The 12500-nt window shown below is 47.0% G+C and overlaps 1 protein-coding gene across 3 annotated transcripts in view; it reads left to right on the top strand.

Annotated features, from left to right (window-relative positions):
* The window catches only part of LOC128628915 (plexin-A2), a 25751-nt gene extending 13324 nt beyond the window's left edge, over positions 1-12427 (top strand). For 2 of the 3 annotated variants that reach the window (XM_053674107.1, XM_053674108.1), the window contains exons 2-3: positions 7789-9061; positions 9307-12427. In XM_053674107.1, coding sequence (XP_053530082.1) covers positions 7898-9061; positions 9307-9426 — 1284 coding nt within the window. In that variant the 5' untranslated portion in view covers positions 7789-7897 and the 3' untranslated portion in view covers positions 9427-12427. Of the gene's footprint in view, positions 1-7788 lie in introns of all 3 variants that reach the window. The other variant, XM_053674109.1, reaches the window with a different exon arrangement.
* Positions 12428-12500: the final 73 nt, after the last annotated feature.

Here is a 12500-nt window from a genome sequence, read left to right as displayed (position 1 = left end):
TGGGGTTCGGCTCTTCAGGTGGTTCTGAGAGAGTGGAAGTAGGCGGGTCACCCGATCCCGCTTCACTCTCCTCCTCTCTCCTCGCGTCCGCTGCACACATCCTCAGTCTGAAGCGTCTCTTTGGTGACAGCACCTTCAGATTCAGTTTTTTAGTACGAGCCCACTTTGTCCTAAAGTCTGCTCCGAGAACCAGTTTAGCTGTTCTGTTGTGTACAGTTGTTCTGGCTGTTCGGCCCCCTGGTTGTTTCCAGTTCACCCTTATTGTTCTCAGTGTTCTGGTCCTGGGGGTTCTGTGGGAGCTCCCCGGCTGCGCCGCTCCGCGTGGGCAGCTCGGCCGTTTATGTCCGATCTCCCCACACCCAAAACACCTCGGGCGTTCGGTGGTGGTGAAGACGGTGTAGCTGCTGTCCCCGTGTTTACACTTGAAGTTTATATCCAGTGCTTGTGCTCCGTTGTTAATAAACATATAAACCCGTCTCCGGAAAGACAGGACGTGTTTCCCTGCGGAGTTCTTACAGCCGAGCGGATGTCCGTCATGGGGCCGGAGAACTTTCCGAGGCGGGTCGGCTCCTTCATGATCAGCTCGTCTTTAATGAAGGGGGACGTTAGAAATAACGACCCGCGCCGCAGGGGCAGAAAGAGGGGTGACGTGTAGCGCGACACCTTTCAGCCATATTCCACTTTCACACAGCGTGTTGGCGAATCTTTCTTTCTTTAGGAAGATCACCACAGCTTTGTTCATTCGGGAGGCGGAGTAGATGTTCTCACTCCCGACCTGCTCTCCCACCGCCAGCAGAACCTCCTCCCCCTGTTCTCCGTTCCCCGGTACACACCTGACCATGGCGGAGAGACAGCGTCTCCCCTCCGGCCTCGGAGGCCATGGCGTCCCGCTCACTCTCTCCCGCTCTCAACTTTCACCAACCCCCGATAACTCAATAACTTAATACTCAATACATTAATGAAAGAAAAGAAAAAGGACAAACTTGCGAAAAACTTTGGCAAGACGCCAAACCGCTCTCACGCATTCTACACACCACGCTCACTCCTCCACCGCGCATGCGCAGAGAGAGAGAGAGACAGAGACAGAGACAGACAGACAGACAGAGAGAGAGACAGAGAGAGAGACAGAGAGAGACAGACAGACAGAGAGAGAGACCGAGACAGACAGATAGAGACAGACAGAGAGAGAGAGAGAGAGACCGAGACAGACAGATAGAGACAGAGAGAGAGAGACAGACAGACAGAGAGAGACAGAGAGAGAGAGAGAGACAGACAGACAGAGAGAGACAGAGAGAGAGAGAGACAGTCTATTTCAGTCTATTTGATTTATTTGCTCTTCTTCATATACTTTTTTCCTGCTTATTTATTTATTAGCACATACAGGGGAGCAAACACACACAGTAGGAGAACACACACTCACACACACACTCACACACACACACTCACACACACACTCACACACACACACACTGCAGTCTCACAGTGTCTTAGAGACATAACGAGAGAGAGATAAAGAGAGAGGTAGAGATAATGAAGAAGAGTGAAAAGCATAAGAGTTCAACAGAGCAAAAGTAACGAGTAAGAATGAGGAAATTAGAGAGAGAGAGAAAGAGAGAGAGAGGGAGAGAGAGAAAGAGAGAGAGAGGGAGAGAGAGAAAGAGGGGGGGAAGAGAGAGAGAGAGGGAGAGAGAAAGAGAGAGAGAGACAGAGACAGAAAGAGGGGGGGAGAGAAAGAGAGAGAGAGAGAGAGAGAAAGAGGGGGGGAGAGAGAGAGAGGAGGAAGAGAGATAGGGGGAACAGAGAGAGAGCAAGAGAGAGAGAAAGACAGAGAGCGTGAGAGATAGAACAATGAATAGCAGCAATAAACCTGAGAGAGAGAGAGAGAGAGACAGAGACAGAGAGAGAGAGAGAGAGAGAGAGACAGAGAGAGAGAGAGAGACAGAGACAGAGAGGGGTCAGCACATTGTCCATAAACCTACAGAGTGTGTAAGCCTGAAGTGTGTGTGTATGTGTGTGTGTGAGTGTGTGTGTGTGTGAGTGTGAGTGTGTGTGTGAGTGTGTGTGTGTGAGTGTGTGTGTGTGTGTGTGTGTGTGTGTGTGTGTGTGTGTGTGTGTGAGTGTGTGTATGTGTGTGTGTGTGTGATTGACTCAGCTGTCCCTCGCTCATGGCAGCTTTATTGCCGCTCTAATGGACGGAGTTGGAGACGGACAGCGTGTGTGGAGCTCTGAGCCGAGACTCAGTGCTGATTAATAACAATCCACATCCTTCCTCCACCATTAAATACACAACACTGCACTACACTGCACAACACTGCACTACACAACACTGCACTACACTGCGCTACACAACACTGCACTACACTACACTACACTACACAACACTGCACTACACTGCGCTACACAACACTGCACTACACTGCGCTACACAACACTGCACTACACTGCGCTACACAACACTGCACTACACTGCGCTACACAACACTGCGCTACACAACACTGCACTACACTACACTACACAACACTGCACTACACTACACTACACAACGGTACACTACACAACACTACACTACACTACACAACACTACACTACACAACACTACACAACACTACACTACACTACACAACACTACACTACACAACACTACACTATACTACACAACACTACACTACACAACACTACACTACACTACACAACACTACACTACACTACACAACACTACACTACACAACACTACACTACACTACACTACACAACACTACACTACACTACACAACACTACACTACACAACACTACACTACACAACACTACACTACACAACACAACACTGCGCTACACAACACTGCACTACACTGCGCTACACAACACTACACAACACTGCACTACACTGCGCTACACAACACTGCACAACACTGCGCTACACAACACTACACAACACTGCACAACACTGCGCTACACAACACTGCACTACACTGCGCTACACAACACTGCACTACACTACACTACACAACACTGCACTACACAACACTGCACTACACTGCGCTACACAACACTGCGCTACACAACACTACACTACACAACGGTATAATACACTGCACAACACTGCACTACACTACACAACACTACACTACACAACACTGCACAACACTGCACTACACTGCACAACACTACACTACACAACACTGCACAACACTGCACAACACTACACTACACAACACTACACTACACAACACTACACTACACAACGGTACAATACACTGCACAACACTGCGCTACACAACACTGCACTACACTACACTACACAACACTACACTACACTACACTACACAACACTGCACAACACTGCGCTACACTACACAACACTGCACTACACTACACTGCACTACACAACACTGCACTACACTGCACTACACAACACTGCACTACACAACACTGCACTACACTGCACTACACAACACTGCACTACACTACACAACACTGCACTACACAACGGTACACTACACTACACTACACAACACTACACTACACAACGGTACACTACACTACACTGCACTACACTACACTACACTACACAACACTGCACTACACAACACTGCACAACACTGCACTACACTACACTGCACAACACTGCACTACACTGCACAACACTGCACTACACTACACAACACTGCACTACACTACACAACACTGCACTACACTACACTACACAACACTACACAACACTGCACTACACTACACTACACAACACTGCACTACACTACACAACACTGCACTACACTACACTACACAACACTACACAACACTGCACTACACTACACTACACAACACTGCACTACACAACACTACACTACACTGCACAACACTACACTACACAACACTGCACTACACTACACAACACTACACAACACTGCACTACACTACACAACACTGCACTACACTGCACTACACTACACAACACTACACAACACTGCACTACACTACACTACACAACACTACACAACACTGCACTACACTACACTACACTACACAACACTACACTACACAACACTGCACAACACTGCACTACACTGCACAACACTACACAACACTACACTACACAACGGTACACTACACAACACTACACTACACAACGGTACACTACACAACACTGCACTACACAACACTACACTACACAACACTACACTACACTACACTACACAACACTGCACTACACTACACAACGGTACACTACACTACACTACACAACACTACACTACACTACACAACACTACACTACACAACACTGCACTACACTACACTACACAACACTACGCTACACAACGGTACAATACACTGCACAACACTACACTACACAACACTACACAACACTGCACAACACTACACAACACAATGGTACAATACACTGCACAACACTACACTACATAAAACTACACAACACTACACTACACTACACAACACTACACTACACAACACTAAAATACAGAACACAATACAATGCTACACTACACAACACAATGGTACAATACACTGCACAACACTACACTACATAAAACTACACTACACTACACTACACTACACAACACTACACTACACAACACTAAAATACAGAACACAATACAATGCTACACTACACAACACAAAACTACACAACACAAAACTACACGACACTACACTTCACAACAGTACACTACACAAAACTACACAACACTAAACTACACTACACAAAATTAAACAACACTACACAACACTACAGTACAGTACACAATAGTACACTACACAAAACTACACAACACTAAACTACACTACACAAAATTAAACAACACTACACTTCACAAAACTACACAACACAACACTAAACTACACTACACAACATTAAACAATACTACACTTCACAACAGTACACAACACTACACTACACAATAGTACACTACACTACACAAAGTACACGACACTACACTTCACAACAGTACACTACACAAAACTACACAACACTAAACTACACTACACAAAATTAAACAACACTACACTTCACAACACTACACAACACTACAGTACACTACACAATAGTACACTACACTACACAAAACTACACAACACTACACTACACATCAGTACACTTCCCAGCACTACACAACACATGACAGCATGGCTACACACTGTGTTATGAACTGGGGAAGGTTGTCGGTCCTGTGCAGCTCTGCAGCTCCTGTAGGCCACAAAATTAAGTGTTCGTGCGGTGGTGTATAAGTTTTACCCTCCTCTCTGAAAGTATTGGCACCCCTCTATTAGCAGATCTGATTTGTGTGGTGGTTTATTTTCAACGCAGCTGACCGTGATGAAGGCAGAGGGATGATTAACACACTGCACACGCAGAACGATGAGCTTTAATCTCTCTCTGAACTCTGCAGTGGAGGAGTGTGTAGTAAAGCGCGTTAGGTTTATGACCTCTGGGCTGTAACACACAGCTATAAACCATTAAGCATGATTTCTTCTTTATTTTTTAATGACCTTAACACTATTAGTGCAGTAAAACTGTTAATGACGCTCCATAATCCTCCTGTAATACAGAATTAAATATTAAACATGATTCCTTCATTACTTATACATCACTCCTGCTCGAACTCGCCATTACATATTAATATTAAACATTAGGAGTTCGTTATTAGTCACTCGGACATTATTACTGTCGTCTCCTTACACACAGAAACTTTGCAGGAACCAGCGAGAGCGAGTCTGCTGGATTTCATATAGACCACTGTAGCCAATCAGATTGCAGTTCCCTCTCAGTTCCACTGTAGCCAATCAGATTGCAGTTCCCTCTCAGTTCCACTGTAGCCAATCAGATTGCAGTTCCCTCTCAGTTCCACTGTAGCCAATCAGATTGCAGTTCCCTCTCCCAATTCCAGTGTTACCATTTGTGTTGAAGTGTCAGCACAAAATGTCACTGTAACCAATCAGAATGCAGTTCCCACCCCTAATCCCACTGTCACCAATCAGATTTCAGCTTCTCTCCCTAATCCCACTCTAATCAGATTGCAGTTTCTGTCTGTGATCTCACTGCATCCAATCACATTGTAGTTCTCGCCCCTAATCCCATCAGATTGCAACTTCTGCCCTAGTCCCGCTGTAACCAATCGGATCGCAGCCCCCTCCCGTTCCACTGTAACCAGCGGGTCTGCAATTCCTGCACGATAATCCCCTAATCCCGCTGTAACCGATCTCTGATCTAAATCTCACTGTAACCCAGAAAGTTGAACCTTATGCCTGTATTTCAAGAGGAATTTGCGCTGCTTTGTGTGATCCTGACTCCCGAGATGAGTTTTAACATGTAACTGTTGAAGTTGGAAAAAATAAGTAATGAAATGTGTTCATGTGTTTATCATGTTGACATGATCGATCATCGCTGTCATCCGCGAGCGCTCGAGTCCGCCCCGTGTGATCGCATCGTAGATTCAGACAGCGAGATAAACATCAGCCTTTGTGTGTGTGTGTATGTGTGTGTTTAACACACTGCATGCGTCCATGACCCCCCCCCTGCGCGCTGTTCTGAAAATCTTAATCGTTTCTGCTTTCTAAAGAGGCTTTGTTTCCCAAATCCACTCGTCTCCTAAAGCCTCGTCTCCTCACCACTTTGACTGTTTGTCTTTTGCATAATGCATATTCATAAAATATGCAAATGAAATTAAAGGGCAGAGTGGGATGGGGTGGAGCCTGGCTCTGAGTGTTTATTACTGAGCAACAGTCTCACTGATTAACTGACGAACATTACTCCAGAGAGAGGGAGAGAGGGAGAGAGAGAGTCACAGAGAGAGAGAGAGGGAGAGAGAGAGGGAGAGAGAGAGAGAGAGGGAGAGAGAGAGAGGGAGAGAGAGAGAGAGAGAGAGAGAGAGAGAGGGAGAGAGAGAGGGAGAGAGAGAGAGAGAGGGAGAGAGAGAGAGTGAGAGAGAGAGGGAGAGAGAGGGAGGATGGAGAGATGTAAAAATTTCGAGGCATAATTAATTAATTTACATGCTAATTTAATGACAGGATTAATGCACAGTAAGTTGTGTGCACGTGTGTGTGTGTGTGTGTGTGTGTGTGTAATGAGGTGCAGACCATCCCTGCAGTCACAGTTAGTTAATGAGCGTTCTGCGCTAGCAGGAGTTGGAGGCGAATGCGTACTCTCTTGCTTTCCGCCTGTCTCTCTCTCTCTCTCTGTCTGTCTCTGTCTGTCTGTCTCACCCACTCTCTCTCTCTCTCTGTCTGTCTGTCTGTCTCTCTCTCTCTCTCTCTCTCTCTCTCTCTCTCTCTCTCTCTCTCTCTCTCCCTCTCTCTCTCTCTCTCTCTGTGACTCTCTCTGTACTGATTATATGGGCCGGACTCCTTATTAACTGATTACATTTGTCTTGTCTCTCTGATTTATGCTAGAGAGAGAAAAGGAGGGAGGGAGACAGAGAGCTGAAGGGAATGAGAGTAAGAAAGAGACAGAAAGAGAGAGAGGGAGCAAGAGAGAGAGTAGAGGGGAGAATGAAGGGAAAACAGAGTTTTTTTAGTTAATGAGAAATGCAAATCACACCGCTCGAAGAAATAAAAACAGCAGAAAATGAGAATATGTTGCGCATATGTTTGGCTAATTGTCAGAGAAATATGTGCATAATTGTGGAAGCTGAGACAGTTACCTAATCTAATCACGTGTAAATGTCGGCGTAAACGAGGTCCGGGTGCAGGGACTTCACTCCTGTCCAGTGTCTTGAGAAGTTTGTAAATGTCATGTGTCTGATTGTCTGGTTGTTTCTTTCTCTCCTCTCAGGCCCATGATGTGACCACCAGACAGATTATTTCACCCAGTGCACCTGTAGAAGGAGAACAGAAGGACAGCTCCAGTCTTTTCCTGTGAAACTGACCTCCCATCTCCGAGAATGGAGGAACACGACGACGCTGGACTCGACCGTCCAGAGACAAAACTTCCGTTTCTCATCTGCTTGTCTTCCATCTTCTTGCGTGCGTGCTCCGGTCAGACGCTTAACGTCTTCCAGTCTGAGAGGCCCGAGTGGAGCCTGAGTCACCTGGCCGTCCACCAGTCGAGTGGTGCGGTGTACGTTGGCGGAGTCAACCGCGTGTACAAGCTCTCGTCCGATCTGGCGCCGCTGGTCACGCACAACACCGGGCCGGAGCTGGACAACCAGGCGTGTTATCCTCCTCTGATCATGCAGCCGTGCTCCGAGCCGCTCGCCAGAACCGACAACGTCAACAAGCTCCTGCTGGTGGACGACCTGCACGGCCGCCTGCTGGCATGCGGGAGTCTGTACCAGGGCGTGTGCAAAATCCTGAGGCTGGACGATCTGTTCATCCTGGCCGAACCATCGCACAAAAAGGAGCACTACTTCTCCAGCGTGAACCAGACTGGCAGCACGAGCGGCGTGATCGTGAGCCGAGACCGTGAGCGGGATGCCACTCTGTACATCGGCACGTCCGTCGGCGGCAAACAGGACTACTTCCCCACCATCTCGAGCCGAAAGCTGCCTAAAGACCCCGAATCGGCGGCCATGCTGGACTACGAGCTTCACACCGACTTTGTTTCGTCGCTAGTCAAGATTCCGTCCGATACGCTAGCTCTGGTCACGGACTTCGACATCGACTACGTGTACGGTTTCTCCAGCGGCAACTTCGTGTACTTCCTGACCGTGCAGCCGGAGACGGAGACCCCCGGAGAGCTCTTTTACACCTCGCGTGTGGTCCGGCTCTGCAAAGGCGACGATAAGTTCCACTCGTACGTCTCCCTGCCGGTGGGCTGCGTGAAGAACAGAGTGGAGTACCGGCTGCTCCAGGCGGCGTTCCTGGCTAAAGCCGGGAGCGTCATGGCCGCCGCGCTGAACATCACCGAACGAGACGACGTGCTCTTCGCAGTATTCTCGAAAGGACAGAAGCAGTACCGGAGACCGTCGGACGACTCGACGCTCTGCGTTTTCACCATCCGGGATATTAATGCGCGGATCAAAGAGAGGCTGCGGTCGTGCTATCAGGGCGAAGGAAACCTGGAGCTGCACTGGCTTCTGGGAAAAGACGTTCAGTGCACAAAAGCGGTACGTGTTTCGATATCGTGTGGACGAGTCTGAGGAACGTGCACAGTGTGGAGTTCATGTCATCTTCAGCAGGGGGTACAAACTTTTTCAAAGGAAATCCTAAAACCTTGTCGCAGTTTTTACACAAAACAAGTCGTTGGCTATTCTGGTTTCTGATTGGCTGGCAGGTGCGTTACTTTTTTAAGGTAGATCCTTCAAATTATTGCTCAGATCAGCACTTCCTGTTGTGTTTCCTCGTTCTCCAGGAACCTCCGTTTAACCCATACCAGCTGAAATATCACCGAGGCTCCAGCTCCGTGTTAACTGTGTGTGTGTGTGTGATAGTGTGTGTGTGTGTGTGTGTGTGTGTGTTTGTGTGTGTGTGATAGTGTATGTGTGAGATAGTGTATGTGTGTGAGAGTGTGTGTGTGATAGTGTGTGTGTGTGTGATAGTGTGTGTGTGATAGTGTGTGTGTGATAGTGTGTGTGTGTGATAGTGTGTGTGAGTGTGTGTGATAGTGTGTGTGTGATAGTGTGTGAGATAGTGTGTGTGTGTGATAGTGTGTGTGATTGTGTGATAGTGTGTGTGTGATAGTGTGTGTGTGTGTGATAGTGTGTGTGTGTGATAGTGTGTGCGTGTGTGATAGTGTGTGTGTGTGTGATAGTGTGTGTGTGTGATAGTGTGTGTGTGTGTGATCGTGTGTGTATGATTGTGTGATAGTGTGTGTGTGTGATAGTGTGTGTGTGAGATAGTGTATGTGTGTGAGAGTGTGTGTGTGTGATTGTGTGATAGTGTGTGTGTGATAGTGTGTGTGTGTGATGGTGTGTGTGTGATAGTGTGTGTGTGTGTGTGATAGTGTGTGTGTGTGTGATAGTGTGTGTGTGTGATAGTGTGTGTGTGTGAGAGTGTGTGTGTGTGATTGTGTGATAGTGTGTGTGTGATAGTGTGTGTGTGTGTGTGACAGTGTGTGTGTGTGATAGTGTGTGTGAGTGTGTGTGAGTGTGTGTGATAGTGTGTGTGTGTGATAGTGTGTGTGTGTGATTGTGTGATAGTGTGTGTGTGATAGTGTGTGTGTGTGTGTGTGATAGTGTGTGTGTGTGTGTGTGATAGTGTGTGTGAGTGTGTGTGATAGTGTGTGTGTGTGATAGTGTGTGTGTGTGATTGTGTGATAGTGTGTGTGTGATAGTGTGTGTGTGTGTGATAGTGTGTGTGTGATAGTGTGTGTGTGTGATAGTGTGTGATAGTGTGTGAGAGTGTGTGTGAGTGTGTGTGTGTGTGTGATAGTGTGTGTGTGTGTGTGTGATAGTGTGTGTGTGAGATAGTGTGTGTGAGTGTGTGTGATAGTGTGTGTGTGATAGTGTGTGTGTGTGATAGTGTATGTGTGTGTGATAGTGTGTGTGTGTGTGTGTGTGTGTGATAGTGTGTGTGAGTGTGTGTGATAGTGTGTGTGTGTGTGATAGTGTGTGAGTGTGTGTGTGTGTGTGTGTGTGATAGTGTGTGTGTGTGATAGTGTGTGTGATAGTGTGTGTGTGTGTGTGATAGTGTGTGTGTGTGTGTGTGTGATAGTGTGTGTGTGTGATAGTGTGTGTGTGTGTGTGTGTGATAGTGTGTGTGTGATAGTGTGTGTGTGTGAGATAGTGTGTGTGTGTGAGATAGTGTGTGTGTGTGTGTGTGATAGTGTGTGTGTGTGTATGATAGTGTGTGTGTGTGTGATAGTGTGTGTGTGTGTGTGTGATAGTGTGTGTGTGTGTGTGTGTGTGTGTATGATAGTGTGTGTGTGTGTGAGAGTGTGTGTGTGAGAGTGTGTGTGTGATAGTGTGTGTGTGTGTGATTAGTGTGTGTGTGTGTGTGTGTGATAGTGTGTGTGTGTGTGTGATAGTGTGTATGTGTGTGTGTGTGTGTGTGGGGGGGGTGTATGATAGTGTGTGTGATAGTGTGTGAGAGTGTGTGTGTGTGTGTGTGATAGTGTGTGTGTGTGAGAGTGTGTGTTTGTGTGTGTGTGAGAGTGTGTGATAGTGTGTGTGAGATAGTGAGTGTGTGTGTGTGAGATAGTGTGTGTGTGTGTGTGAGATAGTGTGTGTGTGTGTGTGTGATAGTGTGTGTGTGATAGTGTGTGTGTGTGTGTGTGATAGTGTGTGTGTGTGTGTGTGTGTGTATGATAGTGTGTATGATGATAGTGTGTGTGTGTGTGTGTGTGTGTGATAGTGTGTGTGTGTGTGTGTGTGTGATAGTGTGTGTGTGTGTGATAGTGTGTGTGTGTGTGTGTGTGTGATAGTGTGTGTGTGTGTGATAGTGTGTGTGTGTGTGTGTGATAGTGTGTGTGTGAGATAGTGTGTGTGTGTGTGTGTGTGTGTGATTGTGTGTGTGTGTGATAGTGTGTGTGTGTGTGTGTGTGATTAGTGTGTGTGTGTGTGTGATAGTGTGTGTGTGTGTGTGATAGTGTGTGTGTGTGTGTGATAGTGTGTGTGTGTGTGTGTGTGATAGTGTGTGTGTGTGTGATAGTGTGTGTGTGTGTGTGATAGTGTGTGTGTGTGTGTGTGTGTGTGTGATAGTGTGTGTGTGTGTGATAGTGTGTGTGTGTGTGTGTGTGATAGTGTGTGTGTATGATAGTGTGTATGATAGTGTGTATGTGTGTGTGTGTGTGTGATAGTGTGTGTGTGTGTGTGTGATAGTGTGTGTGTGTGTGTGTGTGATAGTGTGTGTGTGTGTGTGATAGTGTGTGTGTGTGTGTGTGTGATAGTGTGTGTGTGTGTGTGTGATAGTGTGTGTGTGTGTGTGATAGTGTGTGTGTGTGTGTGATAGTGTGTGTGATAGTGTGTGTGTGTGATAGTGTGTGTGTGTGTGTGTGTGTGTGTGATAGTGTGTGTGTGTGTGTGTGTGTGTGTGATAGTGTGTGTGTGTGTGATAGTGTGTGTGTGTGTGTGTGTGTGATAGTGTGTGTGTGTGTGATAGTGTGTGTGTGTGTGTGTGTGTGATAGTGTGTGTGTGTGTGTGTGTGTGTGTGAATGTGTGTGTGTGTGTGCTGCTCGCTGGCATTTAAAGTTATGTACCATGATGTACAGCACAATAACAAGCCGCACGCTGTGACGTGAGGACGCGGAGCTCGGGTCTGTGTGTGCGGTGACATTTCCGTGGCGCTCGGAAGCTAAATGTCTGGTTTACTCGAGCGTCCAGACGCGTCACATCAGACCTTTTCATAAGTCCATATTATCCACTGGAGCTCCAGAACCACCAACGAGCAGCGTGAGGTCAGTGAGGATCCCCCAGACTCCTGCTAGAGTTCAGTGTCATTTATTCCTTCACCACTTCACACGCTTCCTTTAAACACGTTAACAGCGTGATGTCGTGTGAACGTCGTCTCTCGCACACTGACGAGATAACGAGCGCTCGCGGAAAAAACAACTTCATGTTCTTCTTTTTATTCCTCACCGTCATGATGGTGATCATCATCTTTTCCCT

Source organism: Ictalurus punctatus, chromosome 21 (genome assembly GCF_001660625.3).
Source record: "Ictalurus punctatus breed USDA103 chromosome 21, Coco_2.0, whole genome shotgun sequence".
Taxonomy (NCBI): Eukaryota; Metazoa; Chordata; class Actinopteri; order Siluriformes; family Ictaluridae; genus Ictalurus; species Ictalurus punctatus.
Note: the sequence above shows the minus strand (reverse complement) of the source record. Positions and strands in the feature narration are given on the sequence as shown.